Here is a 23,960-nt window from a genome sequence, read left to right as displayed (position 1 = left end):
AGAGAAGGAAAGACAGAAAGAAAGGGGGAGAGAAGGAAAGACAGGAAGGAAAGAAAGAAAGAAAGAAAGAGGGAGAGAAGGAAAGACAGAAAGAAAGGGGGAGAGAAGGAAAGACAGAAAGAAAGAAGGAAGGAAGGAAGGAAAGAAAGAGGGAGAGAAGGAAAAACAGAAAGAAAGGGGAGAGAGGAAGACAGAAAGAAGGGGGAGAGTAAGGAAGACAGAAGGAAAGAAAGAAAGAAAGAGGGAGAGAAGGAAAGACAGAAGAAAGGGGGAGAGAAGGAAGAGAAAGAAAGAGGGAAGAAGGAAGGAAAGAAAGAGGGAGAAGAAAAAACACGAAAGAAAGGGGGAGAGAAGGAAAGACAGAAAGAAAGGGGGAGAGAAGGAAGACAGGAAGGAAAGAAAGAAAGAAAGAGGGAGAGAAGGAAAGACAGAAAGAAAGGGGGGGAGAAGGAAGACAGAAAGAAAAAGGAAAAGGAAAGAAAGAGGGGAGAAGGAAAAACAGAAAGAAAGATAGAAGGAAGGAAGGAAGAAGGAAAGAAAGAAAGAGGGAGAGAAGGAAAGACAGAAAGAAAGATAGAAAAGGAGAGAGAAATAGAGAGGAAGAAAGAAAACATGAGAAAAAAGAGAAAGAATGAATGATGAATCACCATCACCATCATCACCATCGTTTCACTACCGACTTTTCCATTCTTGCATCATGAGTTAGATGAAATTCTTTGAAGACCCGGATGCTCATCCTGTCGCCAACCCTCACTCATTTCCAGGCAAGGCAACAGTCCCCAAGGGCCAGACATTTCCCTTGGAAGACTAGAAACAACCTTGCTTTGTAAGAAGATTGTACCCATCAACAGAAGCAGACAGCAAAGAAATGGGAGTTTTTTTAAAGGACCGGCAAAACAATAAACATGGCCGGTGCTCACATTTCTTTACTCCAAGCAATTCTGATGATGGGCATTTATGCTCGAAATATCTTTTCTTTCAGTCGTTAGGCTGTGGTCATGCTGGGGCACTGCCTTGAACAATTTTTAGTCAAATGAATTAAATCCAGTACTTATTTTTTTACAAGCTTGGTACTTATTCTATCGATCTCTTTTGCCAAACTGTAAACACACCAACACTGGTTGTCAAGCAGAGATGAAGGACAAGTACAGACACAAAAATAAATATATGTATCAATCTATCTATACATATTTATATATATAATTTGCTGCAAAGATATCACCAAAACTGTTACTCAGAGTTTCACGTTCCTGTTTGTCAATGAACAGGAATGTGAAACTCTGAATAACAGTTTTGGAGATATCTTTGAAGCTATTTTAATACAGCATATTACTCTACCTCTGGTATTCGAGTACTATTTTTTTCTACATTTATGTGCTTACTCAGGTATATATATATATATATATATATATATTGTTGTGAGTTCAACTTAAGGACAGAGCCAGCGACCTACATTTGGCAATGAATCCATTGTTCTGCTAGATGCGGGTTGATTAATTAGCTCTGGGGAGACTCCCCGACCCCTTCGGGTGAATTAGGGTTCATTTGGAGGGCTGCCCCCTTAAGTAAGCAGTTCAGTGTGTGAGAGACAGTGAAGAAGAGGAAGAAGAAAGTAGTGAGGAAGACAGATTAAGGAATCTGAGTGGCGATAGAGAGAGTATTAGAGCTAAGAGAGAGATAGAGGGTGGTGACAGAGCAAGAGGTTTTGGGCAGTCGGTATTTTGTCGTCAAGGCGAGCGGTTGGATTTAGGAGCGAGGATTTGGAATTCAAGGCAAGAGTTTAGCAAGTTGGGGTTAGCAGTACTGAGAGAGATGAGGTGCAATATGAGACACTGGCTATTCTAGTAGGAACTAAGGTACGTGAATTGTGTATTGATATGTGAAGAAAAAGAAGGAAAAAGAATCGATGTAAAGAGACTGTTGAAAAGAAATGAGACAGTGAAAAGAGCGATGTATTGAAATGTGTAAAGACATTGTGTACAGAGTTGTTAAAAAGGAATTTAATGAACAATGTGAACTGTTGGGAATTGAACATTGATTTGTAACGTGAACTTATTTGTCTACGAACATTGTATATGCCTTTAATGTGTTTTGAAACAGGACTGTTGTCTCCAGACAGTTTAAATGCTTTGATCTGTGGTATGATGTATTGACTTGTTGTTTAATTCGACGTGTACTCTTGAAATGCTGTTGTTATTGCATTTGATGTGTTGTTACTTGCATGTTTAAATGCTTTGATGTATCTTGATATGTAATTGATGTTGTAACAATTGTAATAGTCATATAAACTAGTTGTTAACGTAGCCAATTGCCTTGCCTCTTTGTGTCTCTCTCGATTGCCTCTGTGCTGCTGCTGCTGTTGTTGTCGTTATCTCTCTCCTCTCCGAGTTTCCGTGGCGAACTTATTCGCTGATCGAACGGGCCTGTGTGAGGGATTCCGTGACAGCTTTCGTTCGACAGAGGTTCCCTCGTAACAATATATATATATATATATATATATACGATGGGCTTCTTTCAGTTTCTGTTCACCAAATCCACTCATAAGGCCTTGGGGTCAGCTGGAGGCTATAGTAGAAGACACTTGCCCAAGGTGCCCCGCAGTGGGACTGAACCCAGAACCATGTCGTTGGGAAACAAGTTTCTTACCACAAAGCCACGCCTATACAAAGGTTACCAAAATTTTCCTTTTCATGTTCTAAGAAACTCTCCATCATTGTCATCGTTGTCATTGTCATCATCCTTGTCATTTAACATCCGTTTTCATGCTGGTATGGGGTGGATGGTTTGACAGGGGTTGGCTAGGCAGAAGACTGCACCAGGACCCACTGTCTATTTTAGCACAATTTTTACAGCAGCCACACCCTTCCTAACACCAACCACCTTACAGAGCAGACTTCACCATTCTATTATTTTAATACTCCTAGATACACAATGCCAGACAAACAATAGAAAAAGGGATGGTCATAGCTGGAAGGCCTTTGATCATAGGTGTCTCCTGACACAGAAATGACCTAGGGTTAAACATCAATATATTACTGACCTTGTTGACCTCCAATGTACCGAAGAGCTGACAGCCCTCGTTCTGCTGCTCCTTCATCTTTTCGTCCCAGCCCTCTCTCTGGCACTGCTCCACCTCTGCAGGCTTGAAAGCCCATCCTTTCTTTCTGTACGCTTCACGGACACTTTCGCAAGTGTTACAACAGCTGGGGAGAGAGAGAGAGAGAGAGAGAGAGAGAGAGAGAGAGAGAGAGAGAGAGAGAGAGAGGGGTGAGACCAAATAAAGTATAGACAGATTGATAGGATATATATATTTCTTTACTACCCACAAGGGGCCAAACACAGAGGGGACAAACAAAGACAGACAGATGGATTAAGTCGATTACATCGACCCCAGTGCGTAACTGGTACTTAATTTATCGACCCCAAAAGGATGAAAGGCAAAGTCGACCTCGGCGGAATTTGAACTCGGAACATAACGACAGACGAAATACGGCTAAGCATTTCGCCCGGCGTGCTAACGTTTCTGCCAGCTCGCCGCCTTATTGATTGATAGGATATAATACAATTGATCATGCAGTGTGTGTGTTGGTGTGTGTTTACAAGCAATCATACAGAAGAGGCTTCTTTCAGTTTCCATCCACCGAATCCACTCTCAAAACTCAGGGTCAGCTCAGGGCTCTAACAGGAGACACTCGGCCAATGTGTCGTGCAGTCAGGCTGACTGAAAATCACAAGGTTGGGAAGCGAGATTTGTAAACCACACAGCCATGCTTCATACATATATATATATATATATATATATATAATATATATATATATACACACACACATACACACACACATACATATATACATACATACATATATGTATGTATGTATGTATCTTCAGACCCCAAATACTGCTGGCCTGAAACCTTCTGTTTTTAAAGTATTTTGAAGAGGTCTCAGGCCAGCAGTGTTCGGAGTCTAAAGATACGCCAGAAGTTATTTACCAAAAAAACAAAAAAAGATAGATGAGATGGTCACAGCTGGAGTGCGCTTGGACTAACGGCTTGTTTCAAAAGGGCTAGCCTGAGCCAAACAACAACGATAACAATGAATAATAATAATAATAACAACAACAACAATGAATGATAATAATAATAATAATAATAATAATATAATAATAATAATAATAATAACAATCAATGATAATAATAATAATAAAAAACTGAAACAAGCCAAGACAGGAAAGAGGTCAGTCAAATGTAAACAAAGAGAGAGAGAGAGATGTGTGATTAAAATCAATTTACTTTTCTGAAATACAATATAATGATTACCGATAAGGCCCAGCTGGAGTAGTATTAAATGGGGTAAATAGAGGACGGCCAGAGCCTAACACAGGCACGGAGACACAGAGACTTAGGTACACGGATATACACACACATGGATACATGGATACACATACGAATACACACACACAGACACATACATGTGCACGCACATACACACATAGCCACTGTTTCTCTTGCTCTCTCTCTCTCTCTCTCTCTCACACACACACACACACAGTGAAATGCACAAACACAGACACACACACACACACAACCAGAGCCACTCACACATGCATGCATACAGCCCCACACACATGCACGCACACACAGCTGTTCACAGAGCCACACACATAGAGACACACACACTGACAAATACACACAGACAGTCACACGCACACACACACACACACACACAGCTATTTCCATAGGTCCACACACATACAGCTATTCACATAGTCACACACACACAGCCACTTACATAGACCCACACACACACACAGAGGCCCATAAACACAGCTATTCACAGAGCCACATACACACAGATATTCAGAGCACACACACACTCACACACACAAACGGCCACATACACACAGTTCATCACCAACACCACCAAAAAAACACACACAGCTATTCACGTAGAACCACACACACACACACACACACACACACACACACACACACACATACAGTTGGAGAGCCTTTCTATATTATTGTCATGCAAACGAAGTGTGTACTGAAGCATAGAAACTTGTTTGCATTGGACTCAGTAACTCTCCCCCCCCCCATAACACACACACACACACACACATGCAACACTGGCAGCCAGGGAGAGATCCTGTTGGACAATTAGGTCAACCCTCAAGCCAAGCAGAAGATAAGACCCTTGCGTGTCTAATTTTGAAGTGTTCATGGTGTCATGGTGAAGATCTGATCAAAGACTTTGCAATTAAGAAGTAATTACAAAATCTTTGATCAGATCCTCACCATGATACCATGAACACTTCGGAATTATATTTCCAATCATACAAACCACTTTGGATACTATTTTAGCAAGTTTAACCCTTCCATTACCAACCCAACTGAAACCGGCTCTGGCTCTGAGTACAGATGTCTTGTTTTCATAAGTTCTGAATTAAAATCTTCCACCAAACCTTAGTCACAATTTATGTTCCTAACACTAACTGAATGATAATTAAGTTATTTTACTAAATTCTTTGTTATATTTTAAATTAATTGAAAGAAACACAGAGCATCTCAACAGGAAATATGGTAACAAAAGGGTTAAAATATATAATAGAGAAACAATTCTTAACCCTTTTGATACCAACCTGGCTGAAATCACCTCAGGCTCTGTAGTACAAATGTCTTGTTTCCATAAGTTTTGAATTAAAATCTTCCACCAAACCTTAGTCACAATTTATGTTCCTAACACTAGCTGAATGATAATACTAAGTTATTTTACTAAATTCTTTGTTATATTTGAAGTAATTGAAAGGAACTCGGAGCATCTCAACAGAAATATGGTAACAAAAGGGTTAAAATATATAATAGAGAAACAATTCTTAACCCTTTTGATACCAACCTGGCTGAAACCGGCTTTGGCTCTATAGTACAAATGTCTTGTTTTCATAAGTTTTGTATTAAAATCTTCCACCAAACCTTAGTCACAATTTATGTTCCTAACACTAGCTTTAATGATAACTAAGTTATTTTACTAAATTCTTTGTTATTTTTCAAAATTAATTGAAAGAAACACAGAGCATCTCAAAATAAATACGGTAAAAAAGGGGTTAAAGTGATTTCTTTTGTGCTGTAAACCATATACCATTTCTGCTGTGCCCATCCCCTTCCCTTGATGCCCTAAGCATGTGCTTCTTTTGTCTCTCACACATATCTCAATGGACAACTCAATGTAGACGAGGCCCCTTCAGCACTTCAGGTGCTCATCTAAGAGAACGTAGCTCCATACAAATCCTGCCCCCTGATAACTGCTGGGCTTGTGGCATTCGATGCCCCAGACCAACACAAGTTTGAAGGACGAGGGAATGGGGCTAGCTCTGAACAAACCACATTTCATCCATGCAGGTTGCTCAGCAAACCACAATACCGTTTTCTTTGCAGCTGGGTCTTGTTGAACCCCCATTTGTCAAAGCAACAAGGGAATCCAGCGACAACAACAACAACAACAACACACTAAACACAGACAGTGTCTGTGAGAAAGGTATCAGAAGAGAGAGAGAGAGAATGTAATTAGAAAAAGGATAACTCACCTGTCAGATACCGTTTCAGCACCGTAGCAACTTTCACAGCGGTTTGGATCTAACAGAGCTTTTTCCGGGTTCTTTCAGAAAAAAAGAAAAAAAAGGCTATTTATTAATTTTTGCTTCTTTGTTTTTGCCTTTTATTTTTTTATTTTATTTTTTTTTTGGTAGTGGTCTTTAACCCTTTCGTTACCAACCTAGCCGAAACTGCCTCTGGCTCTGTAGTACAAATGTCTTGTTTTCATAAGTTTTGAATTAAATAGATCGATATGACAAAATTATGAAAGTTACTCTGATTACTATGCATAAAATGCAAAAATATTTAATTTTTTTGTAGATTAGGTAGGCATAATTTGCCCCTGCTTTTCAATCCCAGTATTAAAGCTACGCATAGCACTGCTGTAGCACACATGCTGCGTGCACTCCCACAACACTGTTTTCTTTACATGCTATAAAGGCAGAAGTAAATCTGCCTTCAACTCAGTCGCACGCCTGTTTCACTTATATTTTTGTATCACCAACTGCCTACCCTGAGTAATTACTGACACCATGTGCCTGATATATATATATATATATATATCAAAATAAATATCAAATGAAAATTGTAGTTGTGATCCCTGTGCTGGCAGCACATAAAAAGCATCATCCAAACGTGGCCAATGCCAGCACCGCCTTGACTGGCTTCCATGCCAGTGGCACATAAAAAGCACCAACTGATCGTGGCCGCTGCCAGACTCCCCTGGCACCTGTGCCGGTTGCACGTAAAAAGCACCCACTACACTCACAGAGTGGTTGGCGTTAGGAAGAGCATCCAGCTGTAGAAACACTGCCAGGTCAGACTGGAGCCTGGTGCAGCTTTCTGGCTTCCCAGACCCCAGTTGAACTGTCCAACCCATGCTAGCATGGAAAACGGACGTTAAACGATGATGATGATCATGATCATCATCATCATCCTCATCAGATACACAGAGAAACAATCAGACAGACAGACAGACAGGAAAAATAAAAGTTGTCTTACCTCTGTTACGTTGACTTTCTTCCCTCCTATCACTAGAGAGAAAGAGAGAGAAAAAAGGTGAAAGGTTAATCAATAGTCATGTGATCTAAAAAATACAAGACAATGAACAAGCCTCTATGTGGACACTACACATACTAGAAACAGCAACCAAATTTCCCTTAATTTACATGCTACCTTTAAAAAAAAAAGTATACACTGGATACTGAATCTCCCTGCGAACTACATGAAGGATGCACATGCCTGTGGAATACTCAGCCACTTGCATGTTATTTTCCCGAGCAGGCTGTTCCGTTAATCGGATCAACAAGAACACTCATCATCATAACCAATGGAGAGCCAGTTCTTAGCTAAATCACCCTCATCATTATTGTTCTGATGTCCGTTTGTCCATGCTGGCATGGATCAGGCAGAATTTGTTGAGGCCCTTCCTATTGCCAACGCTCACTGGTTTCCAAGCAAGTTAATATTTTCCAATCATTACCCATGGTCAGCCATGGCCAGTCATGTTTTTCATGGGAAACTGCAATCAAACAGCCCCACATGTAAAAGGACTATGTTCATTTTCAATTATCACATGATGTCTAGACTACGATAAATACAAACTCACACACATAAACAATGGGCTTCTTTCAGTTTCTTATTTCTTTATTGCCCACAAGGGGCTACAAATAAAGAGGACAAACGGATTACGTCAATTATATCGACCTCAGTGTGTAACTGGTACTTATTTAATTGACCCCGAAAGGATGAAAGGCAAAGTCGACCTCGGCGGAATTTGAACTCAGAACGTAGCAGCAGATGAACTACCTATTTCTTTACTACCCACAAGGGGCTAAACACAGAGAGGACAAACAAGGACAGACAAACGGATCAAGTCGATTACATCGACTCCAGTGCGTAACTGGTACTTATTTAATCGACCCTGAAAGGATGAAAGGCAAAGTCGACCTCGGCGGAATTTGAACTCAGAATGTAGCAGTAGACGAAATACCGTTAAGCATTTCGCCCGGCATGCTAACATTTCTGCCAACTCGCCACCTCAATGGGCTTCTTTCAGTTTCTGTTTGTCAAATATATTCACAAGGCTTTGGTCAGCCTAGGGCTATAGCAGAAGAAACTTACACAAGGTGCCACGCAGTGAGACTGAATTCAAGACCACATGGTTAGGAAACAAGCTCCTTAACCACACAACCACACTTGCATGTATACATACATATAAATGAACTTTTTAATCAAACTCGTTATATGTTAGAAACAACATGTGACATTGTACATCATCATCATCATTTAGCATCTGTTGTCCATGCTGGCATGGGTTGGAGGGCTTGACCAGGGCTGCTAAGCTGGAAGGCTGCACCAGACTCTGGTCTGATTTGGCATGGTTTTCTATGGCTGAATGCCCTTCCTAACTCCAACCATTCTGAGAGTGTATTGGGCGCTTTTACGTGCCACCAGCATGGGTGTCATTTGTGTAACACCGGTATCTGCCACGATTGAGATTTTGCTCGGCTTGATGGGTCTTCTTCTCAAGCACAACATAATGCCAAAGGTCTCGATCATTGCCGCCATAAGGTCCAATGCTTGAAAGGAACTCAGTCACGTTGCCTCCGTGAGGCCCAACGCTCAAAATATCTCAGCCACTTTGCCCCCATGGGGCCCAGTGCTTGATAGGAACTCAGCCACTTTGCCTCTGTCATGCCCAATGCTCAAAAAATCTCAGCCACTCTACCTCCATGAGGCCCAACGCTCAAAATATCTCAGCCACTTTGCCCCCATGGGGCCCAGTGCTTGAAAGGAACTCAGCCACTCTGCCTCTGTAATGCCCAACGCTCAATAAATCTCAGCCACTTTGCCCCCATAGGGCCCAGTGCTCGAAAAAAACCCAGCCACTCTGCCTCTGTGAGGCCCAAATGCTCAAAAGGAACTCGGCCACTTTGCCTCCATGTACATGCACTTAAAAACACGTGTGTGCATGTGTGTGTAGATTTATGATACAAGAGAAAAGTTGCTGCTGCTGTGAAAAGAAGTAAAAACTTCACAAGCAATGAGGAAGCTTTGGAGGTCTGCAATAAACAAAAACATGGGCAACAGCTGCAAAAGACAGGCTTCCAGCAACAGATGACGGATAAAGTGTTTGGACAGAAGTTGGTCATTACAATTAAACTGCCATGACAAGTCATTGTAAACTGACTCTTAAAAATCTAACAGAACAAAACAAAAAAGACACTGAAAACACGTGTTGCAGTAATTACATCTTCCTCGTTAAAATCATCGTTATAGCATCCACTTTTCCGTGCTTGCATGCCGTGGCTATGTGGTAAGAAGCTTGCTTCTCAACCACAGGGTTCCGGGTTCAGTCCCACTGCGTGGAATCTTGGGTGTCTTCTACTGTGGCCTCAGGACAACTAAAGCCTTGTGAGTGGATTTGTTAGACAGAAACTGAAAGAAGCCAGTCGTAAATATATATATATATTATATATATATATATATATGTAGCTCAGTGGTAGAGCGTTTGCTTCGCAAGTGAAAGGCCCCGGGTTCAATCCCCGGCATCTCCAGGAATTTTTTTCCGTCCAACCCGTGCTAGCACGGAAAACGGACGTTAAACAATGATGATGATGATGATGATGATTTGTGTGTGTGTGTACCCCACCATCGCCTGACAACCGATGTTGGTGTATTTACATCCATGTAACTTAGCAGTTCAGCAAAAGATACCGAAAGAATAAATCCTGGGATTGATTTCTTCGACTAAAAATAAGCTTCTGTCAGTTTCTGTCAACCAAATCCACTCTTTGGTTGGCCCAGGACTATAATAAAAAACATTTGCCCGAGGTGCCACGCAGTAGAAGTGAACCCAGAACCATGTAGGTGGGAAGCAAACCACTTACCACATGACCAGACAACCACACCCGCACCTCTAATGTTATATAAATTCTTGCATAAAAAATCATGGACAACGGACATTTAATGACAATGATGAGGATGATGATGATGATGATGATGACATGATACCATGGTAAAAATATATTGTAAGAACATAAAATATCGAAGCATATGGTGAACAGTATACCTTCATACGATACTACTGTAAAAATATTATATATAACACTAACTTCAGGAAACCAACAAGCCACCTGGTCACCTACCGATCGGGCTGGCATACTAGCCAAATCGACTACATCCTTGCCAGAAAAAGGGAAAGATGGCTGCTTAAAAATGCCAAAACCTTCCCAGGCGAAGAATGCACCCCACAACATAGACTGGTAGTTAGTGACTTTAGGATCAGGACTAAGAGGGCGACTAGAAGACGACCAACATGGAGAAGAAGGGTCTGGAAGCTTAAAGCCCCTGCGAATGGACAGAGATTTAGAGATATGTTACTTGAAGCCTTTGACGAAGTGGAAGGGGGTATAGCTACACATGGGGTAGAAGACAACTGGACGTTTCTGAGGGACAACCTGCTGAAAGCCGCTGACCAGATCTGTGGCTGGTGCAAAGTCCCCTTAAGACCCAAAATAACGTGGTGGTGGAACAATATTGTTGACAGGGCTATTAGACAAAAGAAACAGGCTTGGAAGGCCTGGAAGAACGGTGGTAGCAGGGAAGGGTATCAGACTGCCAGAAGGGAAGCTAGGAGACAGGTCTATCTAGCCAGAGGGGAAGCAGATAAGAGAAAATTTGCCAATGTCCTGCGCCGTGAGGATGAAAGACTTGAGGTATTTCGTGTTGCAAGACAGTGTGTGAGAGAGAATCGTGATGTGGTAGGAGAGAAATGTGTTCGCATGGAGGATGGTTCACTTGCGCTAAATGAGGATGCAAAGAGAGAAGCTTGGAGACGCCACTATGAAAGGTTACTGAATGAGGAAAATGAATGGGATAAAGAGAGTCTGCCGAATGTTGACCCTACAGAGGGACCAGCTATCCGAGTTGATAGTTCCGTGGTAGCTAAGGCAATTAGAAGCATGAAGACAGGGAAAGCCCCAGGCCCATCAGGAATTACTGCAGAGATGCTCAAAATATCTGGCAGTGTCGGCTATAACCTAGTCACCCGTATAGTCAACCAGGTGATACACGAAGGAGTCATACCCAATGACTGGTGCAGCAGCATACTAGTCAACTGCTACAAAGGTAAAGGTGATGCCCTAGATACAAATAATTACAGAGGTATCAAGCTGTTGGATCAAGTAATGAAGGTTACGGAGAGGGTCATAGCCCAACTAATCAGAGAGAGAGTTAGTTTAGATGAGATGCAGTTTGGGTTCATGCCAGGAAAAAGTACCACTGATGCTATATTCCTGGTAAGGCAGCTGCAGGAGAAATACCTAGCCAAAGATAAGCCCCTGTACCTGGCTTTCGTTGACATGGAGAAAGCTTTTGATAGGGTCCCCCGATCCTTATCTGGTGGTCAATGAGGAAACTAGGGATAGATGAATGGCTGGTGAGGACTGTGCAAGCCATGTACAGAGATGCCGTAAGTAAGGTTAGGGTTGGCAACATGTACACAGAAGAATTCAAAGTAGAGGTTGGGGTCCACCAGGGTTCAGTACTCAGCCCCCTCCTATTTATCATAGTACTCCAGGCCATTACGGAGGAATTCAAGACAGGCTGTCCCTGGGAGCTCCTCTACGCTGACGACCTTGCTCTTATTGCTGAGTCACTATCAGAACTGGAGGAGAAGTTCCAGGTGTGGAAGGAGGGTTTAGAATCAAGGGGCCTTAGAGTCAACCTAGCTAAAACCAAAGTACTAATAAGTAGAAAGGTAGACAATCCACAAATATCTTCAGGAAGATGGCCCTGCTCGATCTGTAGAAAAGGTGTAGGTAGAAACTCTATAAGATGTACCCAGTGTAAGCTATGGACACATAAGAGGTGCAGCAATGTCAAAGGTAGGCTAACTGGGAAGATAGTTTTTGTATGTGGCAGATGCTCGGAGCATTAACCTCCGAAAATCTGCAGAAAACAACTTCCGTCACTTTCCAGGGGGAAAAACTAGAAGTAGTTGATAGCTTCCGTTATCTAGGTGACCAAGTCAGTAGTGGGGGTGGGTGCGCTGAAAGTGTAACTGCTAGAATAAGAATAGCCTGGGCAAAGTTTAGGGAGCTCTTACCTCTGCTGGTGACTAAAGGCCTCTCGCTCAGAGTAAAAGGCAGACTGTATGATGCGTGTGTACGAACAGCCATGCTACATGGCAGCGAAACATGGGCTGTGACTGCTGAGGACATGCGTAAGCTCGTGAGGAATGAAGCCAGTATGCTCCGATGGATGTGTAATGTCAGTGTACATACTCGACAGAGCGTTAGCACCTTGAGAGAAATGTTGTACCTAAGAAGCATCAGTTGTGGTGTGCAAGAGAGACGATTGCGCTGGTATGGTCATGTGGCGAGAATGGATGAAGATAGGTGTGTGAGAAAGTGCCAATCCTAGCAGTTGAGGGAACCCGTGGAAGAGGTAGACCCAGGAAAACCTGGGACGAGGTGGTGAAGCACGACCTTCGAACTTTAGGCCTCACTGAGGAATGACCAGAGACCAAGACCTTTGGAAATATTCTGTACGTGAGAAGACCAGGCAGGACAAGTGAGCCCAGCCCACTTATGAATGCCTTTCCTCCCTTGGACACAAAGACCGGTTGAGGCAAGCGAAGTCGATATAGAACCTCATCCGACGACAGACACCCATCCCAACCCCCCATGCTTGCAAAGACATGTTGGGGCAAGCGAAATCGAAACCGAATTGAACCAGCCAGGATCCCTGGCCTGGTGGTACGTAAAAAGCACTATCCGACTCGGGGCCGTGGCACGTAAAATACTCCAATGCAACCGTACGACAGGCACCCATGCCACCCCCTTTGCTTGTGAAGACATGTTGGGGCAAGCGAAATCGAAATCGAATTGAACCAGCCAGGATCCCTGGTCTGGTGGTACGTAAAAAGCACTATCCGACTCGTGGCCGTGGCACGTAAAATACTCCAATGCGACCGTACGACAGGCACCCTTGCCAACCCCCTTTGCTTGTGAAGACATGTTGGGGCAAGCGAAATCGAAATCGAATTGAACCAGCCAGGATCCCTGGTCTGGTGGTACGTAAAAAGCACTATCCGACTCGTGGCCGATGCCAGCACCGCCTCGACTGGCTTCCGTGCCCGTGGCACATAAAATACACCAATCTGACCGTGGCCGTTGCTAGCCCCGCCTGGCACCTGTGCAGGTGGCACGTAAAAAGCACCCACTACACTCACGGAGTGGTTGGCGTTAGGAAGGGCATCCAGCTGTAGAAACATTGCCAAATTAGACTGGAGCCTGGTGCAGCCTTCTGGCTTCCCAGAACCCCGGTCGAACCGTCCAACCCATGCTAGCATGGAGAACGGATGTTAAACGACGATGATGATGATGATGATCGCAGCAGTAACAACACAATATTGAGATATCCCAGCATGCATCACCAGCGTGTATAATACCAGAATAAAATATGATACCAAAGTAACGATATTACTACCAGAGTATAACACTGATATATGATACCATACTAATATATATATATATATATATATATATCGCACCAACAATAAATATAACATGAAAATAACCCAACGTATGCCATTGTCATACATAATATCCATACATGATACCACAGGAGAAATATATTGTAAGAACAAAGTAAAACATTGAAATATATCTTGAATGGTATAATACCTTCATATGATACCATTATGTGTGTGTGTGTGTGTGTGTGGAAACAATATGACAAAATAAGCCCAAAATATAAACCAATAATAGTTTCATTTTACCCGGGTGTGAAAATGAGATTTTGTAAAGAGGAAAGAAATATATGGGGTGTTGTGATCTTCAGCATTTTATGCAATGTGCTAACAATTTTACCAGCTCATTAATAATAGTAATAATTAATTCGTTTATTGGCCACAAGGGCTAACAAAAATCAATTAAAACATAAAGGGACAAAACACAGGACGAAAGTTACAAAGGGTTTTGTCCGTTTGAAAAAAGGTCCGTGTACAAAAGCAGGATAACAACGAAGTGTAAGTAACAATTAAAACTCCCAATAGGGGGAGGCACTTCGAAAGGTTACTCATGGAAAAACCCATAAAAGCCATGGGAGCCTGGTCAAAAGGGGGTAGAGAGCCCCTTTCTCCTTTTATATTTCCTTTTAATAATAATTTATTTCTTTATTGCCCACAGGGGGCTAAACATAGAGGGAACAAACAAGGGCATTAAGTCAATTACATCGACCCTAGTGTGTAACTGGTACTTATGTTATTGACTCCGAAAGGGTGAAAGGCAAGGTCAACTTCAGCAGAATTTGAACTCAGAACGTAACGGCAAATGAAATACCGCTAATCGCTAATCCTTTCTACAATAGGCACAAGGCCTGAAATTTGGGGGAGGGATTAAGTCAATTACAGCGACCCCAGTACTCAACTGGTACTTAATTTATTGACCCCGAAAGGATGAAAGGCAACAATCGACCGCTGTGGAATTTGAACTCAGAACGTAGCTATGGGCAAAATACTGTTAAACATAATAATAATAATTTTAATGATGGTTTCAAATTTTGGCATGAGGCCACTAATTAAAGGGGAGGGGGCAGGTCAATTACATCAACCCCAGTATGCAACTGGTAATTAACTTATCAACCCCAAAAGGATGAAAGGCAAAGTTGATCTTGGCAGAATTTAAACAGCCGAAATACCTCCAAGCATTTCGCTCAGCACACTAACAATTCTGACCACTTGCTGCTTTGATAATAATAATAATAATGATAATAATAATAATAATAATAATAATAATCCTTTCTACTATAGGCACAAGGCATAGATTTTTGTGGGGAGGTGGTCAATCGATCACATTGACCCCAGTACTTGGCTGGTACTTAATTATCAATCCTGAATGGATGAATGGGCAAAGTCAACCTCAGCGGAATTCGAACTCAGAACATAACAAGACAAAATACCAATAAGCATTTCGACCAGTATGTTAACGATTCTGCCAGCTCACCACCTTGATAATGATAATAAAAATAATAATAATAATAATAATAATAAATGTTTCTGATTTAAGGGCAAGGCCAACAATTTTAAGGGAAAAGGGCTATATTAGAAGACACTTAACCAAGGTACTGTACAGTGGGACTGAACCTGAAACCATGTGATTAGAAAGCAAACGTTTTGACCACACAACCATGTGTGTGTATGTCAGAGACATGCCTACCTTGAATGAAATAGATCGATAGTAACATTCTCCTTTTAATGCAAAATATGTACCTAATTCAATGAAAAATTATGAAGGTTACTCTGATTACTATGCATAAAATACAAAATATTTTATTTTTTTGTAGATTAGGTGGGCATAATCTCAGTATTTAAGCTACGCAAAGAACTGCTGTAGCACACATGCTGCGTACACTCCTACAACACTGTTTTCTTTACATGTAATAAAGGCAGAAGTAAATCTACCTTCAACTCAGTCATGTTGCTGTCTTGCTTATATTTTTGAGTGTTTTACTACATAAATGTCACCAACTGCCTACCCTGTGTAATTACTCACAGCACGTTCTTGGTGTGTGTGTATGTGTGTTCATGAATAAATGTGGCTTTATATTTATGTCTTGTAACTAACAGAGGTCAATGAGAGAAACACCAGGTATAAAAAAAAAATTACTGGTGCTTATCAATATCAGCGGCCAAAGCCTTTTTGTGACCATACAGAACCCCAGAATGGCCGCAGTCCAATGACTGCTGCCAACAAGTGAAAGAATGAAGAAATACACTGAAGCCTCAAGAAGAGGGAGACCACCACTAAGAGGAACCAATCGAGGAACTCCACTGAGTAAGGAATACTCTGGGTTGCCGAATGTTAAGTGTCATCTCCCAACTGTCGATCCACCAGCTTTCGGGGAATGAGAGGCTGAGGAGCAAGGGGGGGGGGGGTGTATAAGCAGAAACAACTGAAAGGATCTGGGAAGAAAGAAAGAATTTTTCTCACCTTTTTTGGGAGTCTCTATGTAAAGAGTGAAAATGTTTTAAAAACATAAGAAACAAACATATATATATATATATATATATATATATAAAATTATATATATATATATATATATATATATATATATACATAAATATATACATATACATATATACATAAATATATACATATACATATATACATAAATATATACATATACATAAATATATACATATACATAAATATATATATATATATATATATATATATATATATATATAATATATATATATATAATTATATGCATATATATATACATATATGTATATACCTACATATATATGTATATATACTTGCATATATGGGTACAGGACATAAAAAAAAAACATTGAACACAATGAGAAACGAAAACATAAAAACAAAAACATAGAAAACGAACTTTTCTCGAACAACAAAAAAAGACAAACAGAGAAACGAGACATACAACATAAAGAATATTCCCCTTCCTCAGATGTCTCTGTTTCATCTACTCCACGTTTCCGAAGGCAAGGATAAGACGCGACTTCGTTGAAGCAGTCCTTCCCGCAAAGCAAATTAAATAAAATTTGGGATTTTTTGGGGAGGGTTAAAAGTGGTAACAAGAAAAGGACAGTGAGAACAAAACAGTAAAAACAATGGAAAAGTAAAAACAGTAAAAGACAGAACTACATACCTAAATCTCTCAGAGAGATTTATACAGTAGTAACATGATAAAGTGGTGGTATGTTGCCAACTTAATGTGACAGTGCCATGAAAGGAAATAATACTATTGCTATTTAGCCCTAGGAAGCACAGCTTCCTGTCATTTTACTAAATTCTTTGTTATATTTAAAATTAATTGAAAGAAACAAAGAGCATCTCAACAGAAATATGGTAACAAAAGGGTTAAAATATATAATAGAGAAACAATTCTTAACCCTTTTGATACCAACCCGGCTGAAACTGTCTCTGGCTCTTGTGGTACAAATGTCTTGTTTTCCTAAGTTCTGAATTAAAATCTTCCACCAAACCTTAGTCACAATTTATGTTCCTAACACTAGCTGAATGATAATACTAAGTTATTTTACTAAATTCTTTGTTATATTTGAAGTAATTGAAAGGAACTCGGAGCATCTCAACAGAAATATGGTAACAAAAGGGTTAAAATATATAATAGAGAAACGATTCTTAACCCTTTTGATACCAACCCGGCTGAAACTGTCTCTGACCCTGTAGTAGAAATGTCTTGTTTTCATGAGTTTTGAATTAAAATCTTCCACCAAACCTTAATCACAATTTATGTTCCTAACACTAGCTGAATGATAATACTAAGTTATTTTACTAAATTCTTTGTTATATTTGAAGTAATTGAAAGAAACTTGGAGCATCTCAACAGAAATATGATAACAAATGGGTTACGATTCTTAAATACATAAAATGGGATGGGTGTAGTTGAAACTTCCATGACTAAAGGGTTGCTGGATCAAGGGTCTGTCACGTAGCAGGAGAAGTGGGGAATGGCAAATAACAACAACGAGGACAACAACAACAACAACATGGCAATTGTGAGCCAGATTCCGTTACCTTGTTTCTCCACATCAGTAGAGATGGGTTCTCCATCCAAGGTGAGCCGACGCTTAAACAAGTTGTGATCCACATCGATCTGTTGTTCACCCGACGCATCCATGGCGTCAGTGCTGAGAACTGGAAAGGAAAAACAAAAAAAAAGACAAAATAATAATAAAAAAATGTGGTGGTGTTTACATTCACGGGACAATCACAAAAGAGGTGGTGGTCAGATTGACAGACAAACAAACAAACAAACATGTTTGTGAACCCTGGAGCCCAGAAGGGCAAAAGGCAAAGTTATCCTCAGTGAGATTTGAACTCAGAATGCAGAGCATTGGAAGAAATACTATGAAGTTCTGATGGTTGACTGGTTCTGCCAATCGTTCTTGCATTGGTACTGGAGTCACGTGTTTATGAGGGGATGGGGTGGGGCTTTAAATGGTGGAATCCCTCTAGGGATGTGATCGATCTTTGTCTTATCAACTCTGTATACTGTAAGGGAGATGGAGAGAGGATAAGAGGAGGGGAGGAGACAGGGGTGGTGAGAAGGTGAGGGGGAGAAGGGGAAGAGAGAGAGGGGAAACAGAGAGACAAAGAGTTGAGAGACAGACTTGAGAGAGAGAGAGACAGAGGTGAGAGAGAGATAGACAGACAGAGAGGTGAGAGAGAGAGACGGAGAGGTGAGAGAGAGGGGGAGTAGGAGGGAAAGGGAATGACACAGACAGAGAAAGGAATGCAGAAAAGAGAGAAAGGGGTAGAAAGGAAGGAAGAGAGAAAAGTGAGAGAGAGAGACAAAGATGGGAAGAGAAAGAGAGAAAAGAGAGAGAGAGAGATAAAAAATCTAAAGATGGAAACGCTGGAAGGTGGGTTTGACTCACGTGAGCATGCCAGCCTCGGGAAGGTAACATCGATGTGGATGGGTATTTTGTGTCCCCTGGATGTGTCGACAAACAGTTCTGGATGAACTTCTTTGGTGAGATAATAGTTGAGCTCTGATATGAACAGGATGAACATCAACATGGAGCTGATCAACGTAACTGCAAAGACAAAACACACAAAGCAAAAAATTCTTTAAAAATAAGGAAATGGAAAATTGTGTAAAAACAATAATAACATGCAACAAGAGCAACAATAGGCGCAGGAGTGGCTGTGTGGTAAGTAGCTTGCTAACCAACCACATGGTTCCGGGTTCAGTCCCACTGCGTGGCATCTTGGGCAAGTGTCTTCTACTATAGCCTCGGGCCGACCAATGCCTTGTGAGTGGATTTGGTAGACGGAAACTGAAAGAAGCCCGTCGCATATATGTATATATATGTGTGTGTTTGTGTGTCTGTGTTTGTCCCCCTAGCATTGCTTGACAACCGATGCTTGTGTGTTTATGTCCCCGTCACTTAGCGGTTCGGCAAAAGAGACCGATAGAATAAGTACTGGGCTTACAAAGAATAAGTCCTGGGGTCAAGTTGCTCGACTAAAGGCGGTGCTCCAGCATGGCCGCAGTCAAATGACTGAAAAGAGTAAAAGAGTAAAGAATAAGAGCACTCAGAGAGAGTCAACCTCGGCCAAGGCAACACCAACATCCTCTCAACGATTAGCCAGAGATCATCATCATCATCATCATCGTTTAACGTCGGCTTTCCATGCTAGCATGGGTTGGACGATTTCGACTGAGGGCTGGCGAACCAAACAGCCACACCAGGCTCCAATCTTGATCTGGCAGAGTTTCTACAGCTGGACGCCCTTCCTAATGCCTACCACTCCGAGAGTGTAGTGGGTGCTTTTTAGGTACCGCCGGCACGAGGGCCAGTCAGGCAGTACTGGCAATGACCTCGCTCGAATCTTTTTACACGTGCCACCGGCACAGGTGCCAGTAAGGTGACGTTGGTAACGATCACGCTCAAATGGTGCCCTTTTATGTTTTTTTTTAAATTTTTAACCCTTTAGCATTTAAACCGGTTATATCCGGCCAAAAGTATTCTGCCTGTTTTATGTTCAAACAAGCCCTGTCTGGTCTCTCACACCTACCCTACAATATCGTTTTAAAAATTAACAGCTACCTCATCAAAATCTCATGGCTACAAGATAATGCATGATTAGTTCAAAACAATGTGGATAAAAAAGGATTAATTTTGGCAGAATAATGCAAACACTAAAGGGTTAAAATGAGAATATCTGAAATAAATTTGAATGCTTTCACAAACGAGAATACAAAAAAATGGACCCGACTGCTTGCAAAAATTAAGTAAAAAAACAGGAAAAATAATCCAGAATCCTTGTCCGGTACCGGATTGATACCAAAATCTAATTAGTTTGTGCCAGTCATGAGGTTAACTTTCTAGGTGCAATCCCAAGGTCATTCATGACTGAAGGGGTTTTTTACCCCATTTACCAGCAACATTAAGGAAGACAAATAAAAGGGAATAGAGGAAACTAGAAGGAGTAGGGAGCCCAGGTATTTGTAGGTAAATCGCTACCCCCCTCACCACCACCACCAGTGAAACACTGGTACTTAATTTATTGACCCCAAAAGGATAAAAGGCAAAGTCAACCTTGGTGAAATTTGAAATCAGAACATAGCGACGGACAAAATACTGCTAACGATTCTGCCAGCTCGCCACCTTTACAATAATTAATAATAATAATAATAATCCTTTCTATTATAGGCACAAGGCCTGAAATTTGGGGGTAAGTGAACTAGTCGATTACATCGACCCCAGTGTTTCACTGGTACTTAATTTATCAACACCAAAAGGATTAAAGGCAAAGTCAACCTTGGTGGAATTTGAACTCAGAACGTAGGGACAAGCAAAATACCGCTAAGCATTTCGTCTAACGTGCTAACAATTCTGCCAGCTTCATAAGGAAATATAATAATAAAAGTTAATAAATAAATACTGTATGTGTGTTGTCAGTGTGTGATTATGGTACAAGCAGTTTGCGATGTCAATTTTCAGTTATTTATTAAAATAAGAAAGTCTTTGCAAAACGGCTTCATGGCCTGCAAAAAATGCTTTCGCTGGCTGCAGGTTGTGCATTGCTGGTCTGGGTGGTCAATGCTGATGAGGGTACTTCCAAGGTTAGAATGAAAATCCTGCTACGACCTCTTTTGGTCACTTTTTATGACATGCAGAAGAGATGTTGGGTCTATTCTTTGGCAAGCTGGTCCCATCATAAGCGGAAAGTGTAACCTCTCGAAAGAGCTGTTCTTCACTCCTGCTCCAGAGCGTCGGCTGCGGGGTCACTCCGAAAAGCTCTATCTGCGACGATTTCATCTCAATCGAAGGAGAGGGGCTTTCTCCGTCCGGGTTGCAGATCCGTGGAATAAGCTGCCGGACGAGATAGTGAAGATGCCAACGACCGCTTGGTTCAAAGTCTCCCTTGACCACAAATGGCCTGAACTCTTTACATGAACACCACCCTGTACATAACTCCATGTCCCCCTACATGGCCTTGCTTTTTGCTTTTTGAGCCAAAAAATTAACAAACTAACTAAAACAGCAGTTATTAATGGCTAAGAAAGACATAAATGGGTCTATTCTTTGACATACAGGTCTCAAAACAGCAGGTATGTAATAGCTTAGACATAAATGATGGAACAATGCTTTTAAATTTTACCAAAATGCAAGGTATTTCAGGGGAAGGTTTCAGTTACAATGACCCTGGTACTCAAGTGATACTTATTTTATTGACCCCTGAAAGTATGAAGTAATAGTGGTTGCTGTGGTGATGGTAGTGGTGGTGGTGGTGCTGCTGCTGATGGCTGTAACAATGGTGACTATAGTAGTGGGTGGTGTTGCTGTGGTGGTAGTAATCGTGGAAGTAGTTGTGATAATAGATGTGGCAATGATGGTGATGGTGTGGTGGTAGTGGTGATGGCTATTGAGGTAGTGATGAAGGCAGTAGTTGAAATAAATAATGGTGGTGGGGGTGGAGGAGATAGTTGTGATAATGGTGATGGTGGTGGCGGTGTTGATGGAGGAGGTAATTGTGATAATGGTGGTGGTAGTGCTGCCGGTGGTTGTTTTGGTTGTAATGTTGGAGGTGATGGTTGTGGTGGTGTTGTTGTGGTGGTGGTGATGTGGTGGTGGTGGTGATAGTGGTGGCATTGTGATGACGGTGGTTGTGGTGGTGGTTGTTGTGGTGGTAGTGGTTGTGGTGGTAGTGGTTGTGGTGGCGTTGTGATGGTTGTGGTGGTGGCGGCGCTGTAGTGGTGGTAGTTGTGATGGTGGTAGTGGTGGCATTGTTGCAATGGTGGTTGTGGTAGTAGTGGTGGCCTTCTTGTTGTGGTGGTGGTAGTGGTGGTTGACTGCAGAGCAATTCCTTTACATGCCTTCCCTAATCCTGTCCCCGTCCCCGTTCCCATCACCACAAATGTTCCTGGGTCACTTACACCTAATTAAATCTGTTGTACATGGCAGGAAATTAAGTATGGAACAACCCCAACCCCCTACTTCACACACACACACACACACACACACACACACACACACACACACACACACACACACACACGCACTGCACACATAGGCATGCCCTGTGCACAGGTGTACATATTGATATTCAGACACACAGACAGAAACACTTGTTTAGAGCAAAGAAAACAATGTAACAACATGTGTAAATTCTGTGATGACAGCTGAGTGGAGAGTAAGGGGAGAACGAGGAGTGGGGAGGAAGGATTGGTTTAAGTAAATAGGGGAGATGTAGGGAGTAGGGGGAGAGGAAGGAGAGGGTAATTAATGGTGGGGGGGTGAATGAGCGAGAGGGAGAGAAAGGGATGTGAGAGAGAGGGAGAGAGGGAGAAAGAAATATATACTGGGGGAAAGACAGAGAGAGAGAGAGGGAGAGAGAGGAGAAAGAAATATATATTGGGGGAAGAGAGAGAGGGGGGAGAGAGGGAGAGAGTGGGGGGAGGTAGGGAGAGAGAGGGAGACAGAAATATACATTGGGGAGGAAAGAGAGAGAGAGGCATACAGTGAGGAATCAAGTGGGTGGGAGGAGAAAGAGAGACAGAGCGAGAGAGACAGAGACACAGAGAGAGACATAGAGAGAGAGAGACAGACAGACAGACAGGCAGGCAGGCAGGAGTATAAACAGAGACTGGGAGAGACACAGACAAGCAGAGAAGAAAAGTGAGAGAGAGAAAGAAAGAGAGAGAGAAAGAAAGACAGAGAGAAAGAAAGACAGAGAAAAAGAAAGACAGAGAGAAAGAAAGAGAGGCAGAGAGACAAAGACAGACAGACAGACAGACACAAGGAAAAAGAGAGAAAGGGAGAGAAACAGAAAGGAGAGCGAGAGAAAACAGAGACAGACATAGAGAGAAAGGAGAGGGAGAGAGGCAAAGACTGATAATAATGAGTCCCTTAACCCCTGAGGATGTCGGAGGGGGTAGGGGGCACTGCAGGTTTGTGTGGTGCAAGAGAACTTTGTATGTGCGTGTGTGTATGTATGTGTATGTATGTACATGTGTGTATGTATGTGTGTGTATGTGCAGACACACACATACATACATACATGTACATACATACATGTACATACATACACACACATACATACATGTACATACATACACACATACATACACACATGTACATACACACATGTACATACATACACACATGTACATACATACATACACACATACATACACACATGTACATACATACACACATGTACATACATACATACACACATACATACACACATGTACATACATACACACATGTACATACATACATACACACATACATACACACATGTACATACATACACACATGTACATACATACACACATGTACATACATACACA

The 23,960-nt window shown here is 41.7% G+C and overlaps 1 protein-coding gene across 2 annotated transcripts in view; it reads right to left on the bottom strand.

Annotated features, from left to right (window-relative positions):
• Positions 1 to 23,960, bottom strand: part of LOC115223973 (endoplasmic reticulum-Golgi intermediate compartment protein 3) — a 70,638-nt gene that overhangs the window by 24,712 nt on the left and 21,966 nt on the right. The window contains exons 2-7 of one of the 2 annotated variants that reach the window (XM_029794735.2): positions 19,033 to 19,191; positions 18,170 to 18,289; positions 16,592 to 16,606; positions 7,593 to 7,624; positions 6,584 to 6,654; positions 3,041 to 3,203 (exon numbers count right to left, since the gene is read on the bottom strand). In XM_029794735.2, the coding sequence (XP_029650595.1) occupies positions 3,041 to 3,203; positions 6,584 to 6,654; positions 7,593 to 7,624; positions 16,592 to 16,606; positions 18,170 to 18,289; positions 19,033 to 19,191 (560 nt within the window). The remainder of the gene's footprint in view (positions 1 to 3,040; positions 3,204 to 6,583; positions 6,655 to 7,592; positions 7,625 to 16,591; positions 16,607 to 18,169; positions 18,290 to 19,032; positions 19,192 to 23,960) is intronic. The other variant, XM_029794736.2, reaches the window with a different exon arrangement.

The sequence above is a fragment of the Octopus sinensis genome, linkage group LG24 (assembly GCF_006345805.1).
Source record: "Octopus sinensis linkage group LG24, ASM634580v1, whole genome shotgun sequence".
NCBI classification, from domain to species: domain Eukaryota; kingdom Metazoa; phylum Mollusca; class Cephalopoda; order Octopoda; family Octopodidae; genus Octopus; species Octopus sinensis.
The sequence above is the reverse complement of the archived record's forward strand: the minus strand, read 5'-3'. Positions and strand labels throughout refer to the sequence as shown.